The sequence below is a fragment of the Borostomias antarcticus genome (assembly GCF_949987555.1).
Source record: "Borostomias antarcticus genome assembly, chromosome: 11".
Taxonomy (NCBI): domain Eukaryota; kingdom Metazoa; phylum Chordata; class Actinopteri; order Stomiiformes; family Stomiidae; genus Borostomias; species Borostomias antarcticus.
This window is the reverse complement of record NC_140244.1, coordinates 12,775,592-12,793,131: the sequence shown is the minus strand read 5'-3', so window position 1 is coordinate 12,793,131 and position 17,540 is coordinate 12,775,592. Positions and strand designations below refer to the sequence as shown.

Below are 17,540 nucleotides of genomic sequence, written 5' to 3'. Positions count from 1 at the left end.
TAGCCTATTAAGCCTATCGTTAGGCTACTCTGAAAACTCTAAGCCTACAATATGCAACCAATTTACTAATATAAATTAAGTATTAAACCAAGCCTTTACTGCCGATGCCGGATAACAAGTTAATTAATTTTTTGCATTATCTAAAAAGCACCGCAGCACTCACTGCCTATTTCCAATTTATTGGACAATAATGGATGTTTTGGCGTCAAGCCTTCATTAGAGAAATGTCCATGCAAAACTAAATAGATTTATTGAACAACAGGCCTTATCATTCAATATGTATGTATAGCAGGCTGGAAAACTATAGGAGTAGGCTATACGCACATGGACCTGTGCTGGTACTCGCTGTCTTTTTCAGCACCACCTCAGGGCTCATTACCAACATGATTAGCCTACCGCTAAATGATGGGAGTGCTGCCTGGAGCCAGAGTACAAAGTTCACTCACACCACTGCCTACTATGCACAGTATGCAGATAAACAAAACCAGAGACCCGGTACCAGCGTTTAATTGTCAAAACAAAACAAATGAAGTGGCATATACTGTATATAGGCTTAAGTCTATAGTTCTCTCATAGGCTACCTACGCTGTAACAGGTTTGAAAGTCCGAGGCTCGATCCATAAAATGCTTTAACACTATGCAAAACCACGGTGTAGTTTGATCCGAAAATGCTTAACAGTATGGAAAACCGAACCATGGAGAGCGAGCATTAGCAAGCCCATGGGCTGCTAGTTTTTGTGACCACGTAACTTTGCACCCAATAACTGTGTCCATGTAAATAAATATAGCTTTTAAAACGTAACCAGTTAGCTGGCTAGACAGTAATCAACTAGTAATCAGTCATCACTGCCCCTGACAACTGGCTGCATTTATTATTTTTACGATCGGTGCACTTTCAGATATTCCGTTTAATAGCCAGGCAGGGGTTCCCCCGGGATTCCCAGACAGCTGACGAGTCATGCCCTACCTAATATCTGATCAGGGGGTTCCCCCGGGATCCCCAGACAGCTGACGAGTCATGCCCTATCTAATATCTGATCATTGGTTGCCTGAAAGAGCCGCGGTGACGTTGGCAGCACCTTTCTGAAAAGTTGAGAGGGCAATGTTTTCAAAAAGCCGGAGCGCTCGAAAAAAGACTCTGTATACAGCGCTTTTCTCCAGGCAGCCGCCAATGCTCTATCCTCTTTGGTAACAATTGAAAAAGGGCACAGGCGCTCAGAAATGCGCGCTTTCACAGCCAAACATGCCATATTGTATAGCCTTTAGATTAACCGAGTAGTATTTATTTTCCGACTAGCAGATTGCCTACTCGGGTACTCGAGAAATCGGTTAACCGTGCACATCCCTAGTAGCTAGCTAGATTTGACTCCGACCTCGACCTTCTCCTTGACCGTGTGAATCAAATGCATTGAACAGGGAGAGCTCCCTCGCCCCTATTGGACAGGTGCACATCTCCCACCCTATTAACATCATTGGATAAAATTGAAACGTCTGTCCCGCAAGTTTTATTATTTAAAAAAAAAAAAAAATTAAACGCCCGCCCAATGCTATTTTTTCCGGCCAAACGTGATCAAAAGAAGCCCAATTGGGCGTGAACCCGCCCAATCTGGTAACACTGCCTGTGGAACTGATCTCTTGGTGTGGTGGTGTGTGAAAAAAAGAGTCCGATTTCGAAACCAAAGCGGGGGTCGGAGACCACACAGGCACTTAATAAATCATATGGTTTATAGACATATTTTAATCAGATGTATTGTAGGTTACCATTATAACAGCAGCTGTTATAATGGTAACAGCTGTTGTTTTCTGTTATTTTGATTGGCATGTTTTAGGTGGCTAGAGGAACATTAACGCAAGCTAGTGTTAGTTCAGCCAGCCAAATAGACCGTCGCACAATCCATCAAGCAGCGCTGCACCTGACTCGCACGAAAGTTGCAGAACCTACTCGCGCTTGTGGTCTATGTCTCCTTGACAACGCCCGCTTGAAGGGCTGACTGACTGACAGACAGCTGCGCGTAGCTCAAATGGAGCAGGCTCCGCTTCGGCTCAAACTGTATTTTCAGATAACGTTACGTAACACAAGGCCTATTTATCATATTCATTTTTTACTTGTCCGATCACTGCTTGAGGCATTCCTCTTGCCCGAACAGGTCCCTGGGAAGCGGGGAAAACTGTTAGCCTACTACAGGTAGCGTGCCTTGTTCCTTAATCCCCCGGTGTGAATCATGGCTAGCCGGCAATAACCTAGCCTACCTGACTGGTCTCATCATTCTCCTCTCTCTTCCTCTTCAAAAATCGTCGTATGCCCATCTGGAAAATTGTATTGATATATTAGGTTGTAGGATCCGCTAGTTGTCATCAGGGAATTATAAAACCAAAGGCTTTACCAACGTGCTTGAGATGGGCAGGAGCTGTCGGCACGTCTAACTGTAGCTATAACGGCACTTAGATTACTAACATACATGTATTTTAGACAGTAGGCTAGGCATTTTGAGGAGTAGGCCTAGGTGCCAGCACCAGTGTTTGGCCCAAGTCAAACACTGGTTAACACTATTGTAATATTTGAGCGTCAATAACCTCATGCCGCTCACTGAAGAAAAAATCCCTTCACGCGCCGATCTTCCGATCACCTCAGAAAGGAGCAGCAAGGAGCGGCACAGAGCGCGCGGCCTATAGGCTCTTTATTGAAAATAAATAGTCCTAATGTGGGCGCGACAGTGGTTTTGAAAGCGCATTTAGGCAGACATATTTAGAACGTTTTATTTATATATAGCCTAATTTGTATTATTGTTTTTTGTATCAAATGTTTGGTGTGGCGGCAAGGATCTTGCCGCGGTGCGCAAAACCTTACCAGCGGAAACGCTGACTCATGTAAAAACTACTGGTAACATACTAGTATACACACTTCTTTAAACACACTAATGTAAAAACTGTACTGGTAACATGCTAGAGTATACACACTTCTTTAAACACCACTAATGTAAAAACTGTAACATACTACAGTAGCCTATACACACTTCTTTAAACACCACTAATGTAAAAACTGTACTGGTAACATACTGTACTAGAGTATACACACTTCTTTAAACTCCACTAATCTAAAAACTGTACTGGTAACATGCTAGAGTACACACACTTCTTTAAACCCCATGACAGCCCTGTTTGTGTAGAACATGTTTGAGAAAGGCCGGGGTGAGGGCGATGGTGCTAATGAAGGACGCCATGTTGGTTTCTCCCAGGAGCGCCGGACGGTGAGAAGCATGCATGAGGAGAACGAGAAGCTGCTCCGGGAGACCAGGAGCCTCCTCCTGCAGCTCAGCCAGGAGGAGGAGCTCCGCAAGGACAGTGTGTTTGCTGCCAGCAATGCTCAACGCAGGTAACACTCAGCAGACGCACACATACACACACACACACATATACAGTACACACACACTCACACACACCTACACACACACACATACAGTACACACTCACACACACTCACTCACACACACACATACACACACACTCACTCTCACATACACAGATGTGCACACACACAAACACACACTCACACAAACACGCACACAGACACATTCTCACACACACACACACACACACACACACACACACACACACACACACAGAGATGCACACACACACAGACAGACACAGAGAAAAACATAGAGGGATACAAATACTGAAGGTGCAATTAATATTCACAAGGTCATGCACCAATTAATATACATTCATTTTCAGGCATTCTTCAAGGGTACAAGTAGCAGCGTCTCCATCATATATGGCGGCTGCCAATGACAGCAGAGGCAGAGCTTTACTTACTGTAGCACATACCATACACTGCACATACTGTACACACTCACACAAACACAGCCTATACACACACACACACACACACACACCCATGACTATTGAGCTAATCCCTTGGTCAGTGTGTATAATCTGTTCTTGTGTGGACGGTTCCAGGGCCAACTTCCTGGAAGAGGAGAACAGGCAACTACAGGATGCTACGCTTCAGATGTCCAATCAGATTGCAGCGCTGGAGCGCAATTTGCGTAACCATCAATCGTTGCGCAATACTGAGGTACTGTGACCACATCCTGTTGTGTGTGTCGGTGTGTGTGTAGGTGGTGCTGCTAGCCTGTTGCAGTTTCTTCCCACAGAAACTGTCAGTTTACAGATGAACAGAACTTAAGTTCTTTTGTTCTCCCAATATTTACTTTACTTTATTTGCTTTAAAATGACAGGGACAGTGCACATTAATGGACATTTCTGTAAATGTGCCAGTGTTAGCCAGCGTGGCTAGTTTTCAACTGCAGTCCCTGGGCAGATGTTATTGCACCTCTGAAAAAGAATGGGGCATATAAAAAAAATACAACAAACATTCAGTGTACAAAACAACAAGACAATACATGATGGACAGTCCCATACAACAAAACGACATAGTAGACAGTACAACACAAACAATGCAACAATCATCAATAAGAACCTAAAAGTTGCTCAGAGGATATTACTGCCAGTGTTTATGGTGAAGGAGCCCTGGTTTAAAATAATATTTTGCTATGTTTGCTATGTTTGTGCTTGTGTTTCACCAGGAACTGCAGAGAATGTTCCACATGGAGAATCCCCTGCTAACACCTAGCCCCAGGTAGAGAAACTCCTCTTTGGTATCTATCTGTCCTACCTTTAAAAACAGATGCACTTACAGTATGTTCACGAAGGGACCCTTTTTTATGCTTTTCTGTACCATCCACTCAAGCTAGGAACAATACCTACCGTGTTTAACAATAGAACCCGACACTGAAGAACGTGTCCTGTGGTTGACAGGGTGGTTCCTGGGTCTGAGGACATAACAAACCTTTTGGACATCATCTACAGAAGCAAGGCCAGAACCACAGAGGACACCGCTGACCCATCTACCGTCTCCACCCAGGCGCCCTCTCTGTCCCGGGCTGGGCCCGCCGAGCTGGGCTACCTGAACCTCACCTGCCCCCAGCGAGCCCGCTCCGACTCCCTCAGCACAGACAGCGGGGAGGTGTGAGGAACCAACCACTCATGACTGACAGACAGTCAGACAGACAATCATACAAGAAAAACAACCAGGGTTGAGACTTCATAATGTGACAATGACAACACCATAAGCTTTATTTAATAATATGACAGCACTATAAATGTTATCATCAGAGCCTCTATATTTTCTGAAATTAGCATTCTTTTTGTGTTAAGGAATTATTTTGTGTGTGAATGTTAAGAACTTATTTTGTGTCAAGGAATTAAAGATTACTTAATAAATTCCACACTGTGTTGTATTTATATGAAAAAAATGAACATTAAAGCAATACATAGCGTTTTCTCCGGTTTTCCTGAACTGCGCCCCCACAGACTGCGAGTAAGTGCACTGTCGTACTGTCGTAACGTTATCAGATTGTCTTTTTCTTTTTCTGGCTTCCTCCGTGATGTTTTGCTTCGGTTTTCTTACCTCCGCCATGATATCATTGAGCTAAAAAACGCATGATATCCATAGATGCCAGAATAGTTAGCTACTACTGTGTTGTTTAAGCACAACGTTGCGCATGTGCACTTCGACTGAATGCTGCGTCCCGGGGGCGCGAGTTTTAAAAGATAATAAATGTCAATGTATTATCTTTCTGAGTAGACTGTTTGGACGATTCAGCTTACTTTTAGTAAATCTAATTGGAGAATTAGCACCAGACATGTTTGTAAAGATCCAAATATCGCGATGTATTGCTTTAAGGAAATTGAAATTACAGATGCAAGTTGACAACTCGTCAAGAATGCAAATTACTCATCATGGTGTTTGATGTAATTTTTGTGCCAAAATGAGAATTCTACCCTTTTAAAGAGTACAGAGACTTTTACCCTGACTGGCTTCTTCCTGCAGATATCGGCACTGAGGCCAGGAGGCCACAGACTACAGGAAATATGTGATCTGGAGCTCAGAGTCAGTTCAGTAACCTGCTGTCTTGTTGAATTCAGAAACCCAGGACTTGAAACGAACAATGTTAATCATGGAGTAAATGTATTATACAGTACTGTAATGTCAATGTAATTTTATTTATATAGCACAATTCATACAAATCAATGTAATTTTATTTATATAGCACAATTCATACAAATCAATGTAATTTTATTGATATAGCACAATTCATACAAATCAATGTAATTTTATTTATATAGCACAATTCATACAAATCAATGTAGCATGGTACTTTACATAAAAGGAGATGGATAAAAACATAAATCATGTAAACACAACATGCAGCAAAGTTGTCCTAGCTAGCTAATGTTCTCTTCAGGCTATGGCAGTTAATAATTTAAGATGAGCTTACTATTCATCTATGGCAGTTACTAACTTTAGATAAGTTAGTAACGGTGTGATGATGAAGGAGAGATGCACATCTTCATATGTCACATGCAAGTATACAGTACAGTATTCAATCACAGTACAGTGTACAATCACAGTACAGTGTTCAATCAGTGCAGTGTACAATCACAGTACATTATTCTGTCTATCTATCTATCTATCTATCTATCTATCTATCTATCTATCTATCTATCTATCTATCTAGCCTACAGTAGATGCAGGGAACTAGCTCTACCCGAAACGTTATGTCAGTACATAACATTTATTTCCCAAAATACAGATAGTCATAGAAACTCTCTGGTGAAATCTTCTCATCTTTTCACAATAGATCAATATAATTACTATGCCAGTCAAGAATGCCTTCATCCAAGCCAGTTGGGCACATTGCATATGATCTTAGTATACAGTAATATCTGATGAGGTACTTGATCCATAGGTATGATCCCTACTGCGAGACCCTACCAGGACCACTCAACACTCACTGTATCCATCCTTGTGGAACTTGAGGCCCAGACGCTGAAAAGCGAAATTTTGCACTTAAATAGCACATATCCACCAATATCCACTCAGTTATTATGTTATCCACTAGCCTGGCTTCAACACCCTGATCACGTGATCTCACATGCTGTTTGTCTAGTGGAGAGAAATCACATGATCAGTGTTGCCATGCTAGGCTAGTGGATATCAGTGGATATGTGCTATTTAAGTGCATAGTGTTGCTTTTTATATAAAAGATGGGCTGGTACAACTGGTACACAGAGAAAACGCTTTCATCTTTTGAAAAATGTCTTCACTGAAAGTAACGAAATAATATTGTCTGTAGATGCAGTAATGTAGACAGAGTGACAAAAGTCTAAGGCACAATGAATGGTTCCTGGCAGGGCAGTGTACCGGGGTATAGCGCCGAATAGTATACCCACCTGGACCAGGGCTAGTTCATTACAATGGCTCCTGAACTACAAATGCTAGTCCAGAGCCATTTTTTCACAATTGAAACTGTTCCTCAGGAGCTACAAGGGATGAAAATGCTGAGTTTGAGATAAGAAACTGTGGCGAATGTGGAGTATCTCAATATTGCTCTTATGATCGTGGGAGAACTTCTCACTGCGGATAAAACATACAGGCAAACCACTTGCATTAGCTATGACTGCGTTAGCTATGACTGCATTAGTTATAACTGCGTTAACTATGACTGTGTTAGCTATGACTGCGTTAGCTATGACTGTGTTAGCTATGACTGCATTAGTTATAATTGCGTTAACTATGACTGTGTTAGCTATGACTGTGTTAGCTATGACTGTGTTAGCTATGACTGCATTAGTTATAACTGCGTTAACTATAACTGTGTTAGCTATGATTGCGTCACAGTCGGTCCATTCTTATTTTTTCTTGTGGATATTGTATTCCTGAATCGCACCTCTTATAATTCACTCAAATCTTGAATTGTCAAATCTTTACAAGTTGGCGCTGGGCCTCGTAGAGAAGAAAATTTCCAGTGGCAGCCTGCTAACCTTCACTAACCTCTTTATTCCACCAGCATGTTTGTGTCGGACAGGCTATTTTAATGACAACAATTTAGACTTAATTCAGCTGGTCTCAGATCTGTTTATTCAAACCGATGTTATCAGTGGTTTTGTATTATTCGGCTACTAATTGTAAATTGGTATCACTTATTTCTAAATTTGCATGGGAGGCACCAACCATGAGTAGTCAAGGAGCCAAATGTGGCTCCAGAGTAGGGGTTTCACAGACTAGTCGATAGTCAAATAGTCGACTATCAAACCACTAGTTGACCTTGTGCATTGCCGGTCATTTTCTAAAATAAAATTTAAAAATCCCCCTAATTATGTTTATAGTTTTTTGTGCCATTGGGCACTGCTGTGGATAGTTCATCTTCGTCGTTTCAGCGTTTTTTAATTCTACATTTAAAAAAAGGTTATGACTGTTGTTATTGGGTTAAAAAAACAATCGTGGTAAACCCCCAATTAATCGACTAGTCGACTACTTTGGCGGAGTAGTCGATGACTAGTAGAATTCAGTAGTCCTGAATGCCCTACTCCAGATTATCCCTGAGGCTGTCATACTTCTTCTCTGCCCAGAGCAGACGTGTGACCCGGATGTCGCTGCGCTGGCCGATCTCGCTGGCCCAGCAGTACTCGGGCGACAGCAGCTTGCTGGGCTTGTTGAGCCATAGGTACTTGTTGAGGTGACTCTCGTCATGCCACAGCGCCTCCACCCCTCTGCTCTTGTCCTCCATGATGGCCTGGTGGCAGCTCTCCGCCAGCCATCGTACGCTCCGCCACGTGCCCCCGAACACGGCCGCGTGGTAGTAGAAGTCCCCGTCCTCGTTCTTCATGTAGGCCCTGGAGCCGGGGTTGCGGTCGTAAGTGAACGCCGTCCGTGGCTCGTGGTAGTAGTAGGCATGGAGCAACGCCACCGACGTCCCCAGCGCCTCCGAGCCGAACCTCCCCACAAACAACTGGTCGACGTCCAAGCAGAAGACATGGCTGCTGCTGTGTTGGATGTGGGAGTCGATGGCGTCGGCGATGGCCCTCATGCGCATCATGGAGACGTCCTGCCAGCGGGCGTGCCTCTGGATGTTCATAACCTTCAGCATGCGTCCCAGGGCCAGCGGGAAGACAGGCACTTTGGAGGGGGTGTCGGTGAACACGTAGTAGGTCACAGGAAGACCCACCATGAAATGTTTCTCGGCAGAGAGCAGGAAGTCCTTCAGGTACGTGTCCAGATACCTGGGAGGTTTGAGATTGAGAGATCAGATTGAGCTGGTTTTGTTACAGTATCGCTATAACTGGACTGTGTAGAATGTTTGAGGCAATGGAAGTTGTATTCATTGGTGACTGGTATTCACAAGCCTGAGCTGAAAGGCATGATGAACACCTACCAGTTCCCTGATAACCAAACACTGAATTGTACTGAAAAGGTACAGGTCATGACCTGAAAGCCACTAAAGATCTTAGTCATCCAGAATAGCTTCTGTAAAGGAATGAAGGTCACACAGGAGACCCGACCTGCCCACAGCGAAGACGGTGAGAGCCACGGAGGAGTTTCTCCTCCTGTGTTCCCGGTCGTAGAGGTCGGGGTCAAACACGCCCTCCCAGATGATAGGCGCCCCCCAGTCAGTGCATGTCTGGATGTCCAGTCTTGACCTGCAGTGAGGAATGCACACAGTGACCCGGGGGTCACAACTAGCCCACAGGTGCTACACGGCTTTCATTGTACAGGTCATTTCATTGTTTTCATGGGGGCCTTTCATTTGACATGGCACATAATGACAATAAGCCATCCTTGAATCCTTCAGAAGCAGGTTAATAATTAATTATTTTGGAAAGTATACTGTATATAGAGAGAAAAAGTAAGGAAACAGTAATTCATATAGAAAGGTGGCTAGTGAAAGAATCTGATCTGAATCTAGTGTACACACCTCCAAGCAAATCAGAAAGCTGCAGGGTAAGAAAGCAGAGTATGAAATAGAAAACACAAACAACGCTTCATTTCACTCATTTTCTCTGTACCACTTTCACATTAGTTTCAAATGTAAAGTGCATTACAAATACTCACTCATTCTTGAAACATAATGATTCACAAATGATTCAAACAGAAAAGGGTGTGGCAAACTGGAACTGGCCTATGTTAAGATCATTAATGCTGAATACAATATTAAGATCATCAATTTAAATACGCTATAGAAATGGCTGTTATGGCTTCTTATATAGGCCAACTAAACAGACCCGTCGCTAGAGCTCAGTCGTAAGTAGGGCATATGAACTGCATAATTATTAACTATTTTTGATAATACGATATGCTGTTGTCAGACACATGGGTTAAAGCAACAACTAAAATCCTGCGACAGAAAGACTGCCCGAGCAAGCGAAGCCGTCCCTCCCGAGCAAGCGAAGCCGTCCCTCCCGATTTGCGGGGTTTTTTCAAAGCATGCCCTGACGGGAGGTTTCTAGGCACCAACAGGGCTCTTGAGCAGTGGCATTTTATGTTTAAAAAACAACAACAACAAACAAAAACATACAGGAAAACTACAGTAGCCTAAATGGGAGCAGGGTTAGGGTTAGTGCAATACTGTGCACTGCACGATCGGCAATTACACCCGCACAGGAAAACTCGTCCTACTGGCTGCTGACTAGCTAGCTAACTAGATTAGCCTCAGGTCACCAGTCTCTCCTCGGGGAGAAGAGCCGTCTATTTACTTCACTGCCTTAAGCCCGCCCCTTCTTCCGGCTCGAGCCTGTAGAGCCCGCCTCCTACTTCCGCTTGCTTTATTTTTCCTTAACCGGTAACTTTACGCATCTCTTAGTTCTCCTTGCATCTTATTTTACAGTTTTCTTCGGTGTTATGCCTGGTGATGCCATCGCGAATGTTATCTACTTGAAACTTCACCATGTGCAGCCTACAGTAAAAACATTACAGACCGGAAGATTATGCGATGCGTCATCATAGGCGCTTCCACTCTAGACCATGGATGTACTGTATTAAAGGAGTAGTAAAGGGAAAATGCATGTTTAACCCTAACCTGCATTACAGCTAGAAAAATAATATCTCACTAGACCAATTTTTTCCTACCATAGAGTGCCTGAAAAGTATTCACCCACCCTTGGACTTTTTCCACATTTCAGCGTGAATACAACATGGAATGAAAATTGATTTAACACTAATATTTTTCTTAATTAGAAAAAAAGTACATAATTGAGTATTCTCCCCCTTTGCGACTAATAATGATGATATATTTTAATGACCAGAATTTCTCCCGTTTGTAAACTGACACATACTAATTATAGCATACTGAGCTCTCTCGTTCTCCCTCCGACTGATACTGGTTTCCACACATTGTGGTAGATGTCCTCTGCAGCACAGCTCAGCTTGACTCCCAACTGAAATCATACTTGAGTAACTTCCTTTTTCAGTAAAGAGAAAAAAACGCACCATTGTTTCTTAATGGCTTCATTTATAAGGAAACTAAAGTTTGTATTTTTAATTAAACAGAAAAATACTATGATTAATAAATAAATGTAATTTCCTATAGGAACATACATGTCATCTGCAACAGCGTATGCCTTAACCCACGTCAAATGACTGTATGTGTGAACTATATATATGGCTAATAAACATCTTGAATCTGTGGGTGCCTGTTTGGGGTGGGCCAGGCCACCTATGGCCCACCCATAGTGACAGCCATAGGTGGTGTGGGGTAGCCTTTGTCAGCTCGTTACACTGCGTTGAAATCTTCATGAATCAGTCAACTTCGGTGGAGTGGGCGTATTTTAAAGTCTAGACCCAGGCTTAGGGTGGATTTTCCAAAATATGCCAGGGGTACAGAGCTCAAAAAAGGTTGAGAGCCTTTGTTCTAGAGCATCCAGGAGCTAGCCTGGGTTTAAGGACACCTGTGCTACGCCGCGATCCTCACTGCGTCTGAAGCACGTCTCTAAGCGCATGGCCAATCAGTGATCCCAGAAGTAGAGAGCACAGATCTGCATTCTATGACCAATTCCACCACAGACTCCCTACGGCATGACCAACTGTGTCAGAGTTGGACATATGACCTATAGCCACCATTCAGTTGGGACTTATAATAAAAACACCTGACTTAGGCTCAGGAGTGAAATAAATATCCCCACTCATCCACTATGGCAGCCGGTTCTATACCTGTATCTCGAGTACGAACTGAGGAACTGAGTGAATCTACCCCCTCCCCCTCCCCCCGCCCCCTCCACCTTCCCCCGCTTCTCTTGATTTTGAACAGTTACACTGTGGTTTCCGGGGTTAGAGGCAGTTGAATTAGTCAAGTAGAAAAACACCTCAACAGCAGATAGAGAGGAGTAGAAGTTGGAGATTAGAGAAGTTATTTTCAGGTCATTTCATTATTACATTATTTCCTGAATATTTATTGAGAATGGCCTACTGCAATTTCAGGGAGGCATCTATATGGTTCTCCTGCTTTAATGGAGGTGCCACAGTGGTCACTGGACATATTTTCATAGGCTGGAGCCCCTTCAAGTACCTGAAACACAAGGAAACATACAGTACTGCAATACAAAATGCAACCTACAGTACAGTTTAGACTGTATCAACAGCACACAGTTTACAAAAAAACCTTTCTGTGTTCAGGGGAAAAGTTAGCAATACAGTATGTAGAAAAATGGTTTCGCAACCAAGTATACTGACAGTGTCCTTTTCTACTCTTACTTCACAGAAACCCTGCATACCGGTATAAATCACATGTTTATTGAAGTCTAAAACAGCCCTACAGGTGGTGGTGTTGGTGGTGTTAACAGGGTTAGGGTTAAGTGGTGTTGACAGGGTTAGGTTTAGATGGTGTTGACAGGGTTGGGGTTAGATGGTGGTGTTGACAGGGTTAGGGTTAAGTGGTGTTGACAGGGTTAGGGTTAGATGGTGTTGACAGGGTTGGGGTTAGATGGTGGTGTTGACAGGGTTAGGGTTAAGTGGTGTTGACAGGGTTAGGGTTAGATGGTGGTGTTGACAGGGTTGGGGTTAGATGGTGTTGACAGGGTTAGGGTTAAGTGGTGTTGACAGGGTTAGGGTTAGATGGTGTTGACAGGGTTGGGGATAGATGGTGGTGTTGACAGGGTTAGGGTTAAGTGGTGTTGACAGGGTTAGGGTTAGATAGTGGTGTTGACAGGGTTGGGGTTAGATGGTGTTGACAGGGTTAGGGTTAAGGGGTGTTGACAGGGTTGGGGTTAGATGGTGGTGTTGACAGGGTTAGGGTTAAGTGGTGTTGACAGGGTTAGGGTTGGCTGACCTGACAGATGGAGGGAGATACTTGACCAGGAGGAGCACAAGGCCAAGGAGGACAAACGTTCCAAAACACTTTGCCTTGTGCCTACTGGAGCGGAGAGAAGATGGTTCAGGTCATGTAGGCTACTGCAAACATGAACATTAAAACCTCCTGTCTTTAAATCCTACGGGTTATACCTCATGGTTGTAAGGAAAGTCGATTTGTGGCGTGTCTTGTTGGTTTACGGAGATGAAGATGTCAGACTTGGTTTCGGCACCCTGGAGTGAGATGAAGGTACGGAGCAGGAGGGCCTGGAACATCATGATGATCACATTCTGACTATGCAGTGGATTACAGTCAATTACAGTTAGAAAAATAATATCTCACTAGACCAATTTTTTCCTACCATAGAGTGCCTAAAAAGTATTCACCCACCCTTGGACTTTTTCCACATTTCAGCGTGAATACAACATGGAATGAAAATTGATTTAACACTAAGTATTGTACTTTATAATGTCAAAGTGAAAAAAATATTTTTCTTAATTAGAAAAAAAAGTACATAATTGAGTATTCTCCCCCTTTGCGACACAACTAAATAAGATCTTTAATACATTTTCAGAAGTGACATAATTACTTTTCCACCTGTATGCAATTGATCTATTTCACATGATTTCAGAATAAATGCACATGTCCTTGGGTGATCTCACGTTGGTTAGTGCGTCCCAAACTAAGATGAATGGAGCAATACAGAGACATTCTGAAGGAACATGCTGCAGTCTGCAAGAGACCTGGGATTTTGGAGAAGATTCGTCTTCCAGCAGGACAATAACCACAACACTATTGACTGTCTCGGACATCAAGTTTGTACAGTAAGATTTATTCCCTCAGCTTGCCCTATTGAACCATATCAACTGTAAGCCTATGTATGCTATTATATTAATTGTATGTCTATGTTAAATGTGTATCATGCTCTGTATGCACTGTATGTATTGTATAGGAACCTGCCGGAAACCAGTTTGTAAACTGTCAGGCCAGTCTGTTTGTGACTGTAATGTTACTATTGGACTTTTCCTATTAACATTTTTGACAAATTTGAGAAAACAAAGCCACTAGTTTAAAAACAATAAAGTCAATATCCTGGAATGACCCAGTCAAAGCCCAGACGTCTATCCAATTGAGAATCTGTAGCAAGACGTAAAAATTGCTGTTCACCAACGGCACCCATCCAACTTCATGGAGCATGAGAGCAATTTAGCAAAGAAGAACGTGAAGATACTTGCAACCAGATGTTCTACCCCTGCTGACACGCACGATGAATACTTTTTATAGGCAATACGCAGTTCACATTACATTTAATTGCGCCGATTTAAAATCCAAACGTTGCTGAAATAATGTTTTATCGTTTGACAAAACTGAAAAACAGTAGCCGCAATCAAATCAGAAAGACGGAATGCATAGACCTATGCATTGTAACACAGCTGCCAAAAACAAAAGTTGTCCTCACCTCACATGCAGCTGAAGTTATCCAGTGATTTATATAAATTATGATTGTTTCAATAAATAAGATATGCCAGCTTTAATTCCAATTAAATCCATCGTGGTGCCCCAATGACCATTTCCGCACGGACTTGTGAGCGCATCTACACTACATGACAAGACAGTAGCCTACTGGCGAGTCACACTGCCAACCCAAGTTAGAGAAATTAGGTGAAGAAGAGCCGCGCCGTGTTGGGAAATAATTGTGCGTTCGTTTGTGGTCGGAGGTGGCAAGTCGCAAGTGGCAAAATACCTACCTCCGACCTGTGTGCATTCGAGCTATAGCGAATGATATGATTGATATCGATAGGCAGCCACAGAAAAATAGCGAATAGTTCCGGCCGAGAGGAAAGGGCAGGTGCACACCCTTGTTACGCTCACGGCGGAAATGTTTGGTAAGACAATATATCTTAATCCACAATATTTAATGGTTGGCAAATCATCCAGCCATGCAATAAGGTTTTCTGTTTTGTATGTAGTCGAAGCTGTTCTACGGCGTCGTTGTGGAGTCTGTTTGATGCCGATTATTGGTATTGTATACCGTTGAGTCCAGCATAGCAGGTATGCAAGTTTTAATATTTAATTAATGATGGAAGATGAATGTTAATGATTTTATAATCAAGTAGATTATTAAAGAGATGTTTTGTATGTTTCAGGAAGCTACAGATTCATTCTGCTGCTCTTACTGTTGAGTCCCTTATTAAGCATTAAAGTTTATTTTTCTGGTATATTGTGTTCTAGTCCGCCTGGCATCTGTGGCTGGTATTGAGGCAAAATATCTGGGGTTGCCTCTGTGGGCGGACTAGTTTATTTTCTTTATTTTTGTTGTTTGTTTTTGTGTTGTTAGTCGCCACTTCCCCCAGAGCCGTAGGCCTACAGGGTGAGCTGTGCGCGAGGAGAGCTGGATGGCTGGATAGACTCAAGAGAATCTTGACACTGTGTGTGTGCATACTAGCCTTTGTGGCATCTGATTTCCAGTGTGTTTTGTTCCAGTGTGGATTGCTCACGTGTGACAAGTGTGAAACAGTTTGGAGTGGTGTGCGGTGAACTAAATAGTAAATTTCTCTTGTTATACCTCTGAAACGCATCCCTCAGCTCCTCGGTCCACACGATGGCCCCCGAGGAAGTGCGCCCAGCTGCAGCGGCCTCGAGAGGGGTCAGGTATGCAGAGCACCTTGGGAGTACACGGGAGAGAACCTTATATGCGCCGACAAAGGATCTCATGCGGCCGACTGTGTCCGGTGTGGGGCAGGAGGCCAGAGTGTTTACACGGTGAGGACTAGCAGCGAGGGTGCCAGAGCTTCCAATTTTCGAAGCTATTTATAGTCTCAGTCTTTGACAGGCACCACTGCTTCGGTGCTCGGTGACTAGACATTTCCTGTTGTGTTTGGGCGAACGTGCTGTCATAATGACGGACCACACTATGTCGGCATCAGTAACGTCCTCGATGTAGTAGGGAGACTTCACGTGAAGGGGAAAGCATGAGTAGGCTATAACTCCCGACGCTGTCACCACGCCAGTTGAGGCTGTATTATAATAACTGAGCCGAGACACGAACAGAGACAGTTCAATGGCGTTTATATAGAACATGGACCAGAGAGTTACTAATGGAGGTCAACCCAGGACAACCCGCACGAGAATCGCGCGATAACCTAACAACATGTACCATACGGTATTGGCGCTACATTTGGCGTTGTCGACAGGGATACATACAGATTTTTTTTCTTCTCTTTTTTTATGTGCCAAGGTGAGTTGAGTATAGAGTAGCCTAATAATATGGTGGGAAGTGGTTGATATTGATTGTGAATAATTAGAATGTGGAAAGGGACAGTAAGAGCAGTGGGGGGATTGGTGGGACGGCTGTTGAGTGTATCCAAGTGTCTTGTCTTCTGTTCAAGCCTATTCTACAGGCAAAGACAATGGCAGAGCCCACACGCGAAGCAATGGAGGAACGCATTCGTGAACTGGAACAACAACAACTACAGAGACTGCAACCTACACCTGGAACTTCCAATACTGAGGTTGTGTCCTCTTCGGCTGGAGCTGAGAGAAGGGAGGTGGTTTATGTCCAACAGGACCGTAAGGTACCTAAATTCTCAGGGAAGTTGGACAAGCCAGACTCTTTCACAGTAGAAGAATGGATTGATGAAATGAACCATTTTGTTGTTAATAAACCGATAAGTGAAAAAGAGAAGGCTCATATAGTGTATAATCATCTAGAGGGTGCAGCTCACATTGAGATAAAGTTTCTGCCCTCAGAGGCCAAAGAGAGTGCGAAAGCCATATTTGATGTGTTGAGGGAAGTTTATGGTTGTTTACATTCCCATGTGTCCCTACAACGTAGGTTCTTTAATCGTAAGAAACAAGAAGGGGAGTCCCTCCTTGATTATTCACATGCGTTAATGGGTTTGATGGATCAGATTGTAAAAACTGATGAGCAGGCTAATGCTAAATCACAGAAAGATCTGCGTGATCAATTCTGTGATGGAGTGAGAGACCTCAGTCTACGTACCAGGCTACAGGATTTAGTGCAACTAAACCCCCGATGGACCATCCGTGAGGCCAGAAAAGAGGCTATTCACTGGACGGCTCAGTGTGAGAGTCAACCTTTCAAACATAAGTACAGCAACCCCCGTCCAGTGTCTAGTGAGGTCCAGGCTCAATCAGCTGGTACAGCCTCAGGTGTAAGCCAGTCTGAGTATGCAGAACTAAAAGCTCTAATGCAAGCGCAGCTAGAGTTGGTGACTAAAGCGCTAGGGCCCTTAAAAGGAAATCCCAGCAGTAACTCACTTTCTAGACCCAAGAGAACCCCAGGCAGTTAACCTGTGTGTTTAAGTTGTGACCAGGTAGGTCACATAGCAC

At 43.4% G+C, this 17,540-nt stretch overlaps 1 protein-coding gene across 1 annotated transcript; it reads right to left on the bottom strand.

Moving 5' to 3' along the window:
* Nucleotides 1-8,432: 8,432 nt before the first annotated feature.
* On the bottom strand, nt 8,433-16,962 carry LOC311315408 (alpha-1,3-galactosyltransferase 2-like; the record flags this gene model as incomplete). Its single annotated transcript, XM_084446077.1, has 4 exons — nt 8,433-9,129; nt 9,409-9,546; nt 15,754-15,852; nt 16,913-16,962. 4 exons carry the CDS (start codon nt 16,960-16,962, stop codon nt 8,433-8,435), a joined length of 984 nt encoding a protein of 327 aa, XP_084302203.1.
* Nucleotides 16,963-17,540: the final 578 nt, after the last annotated feature.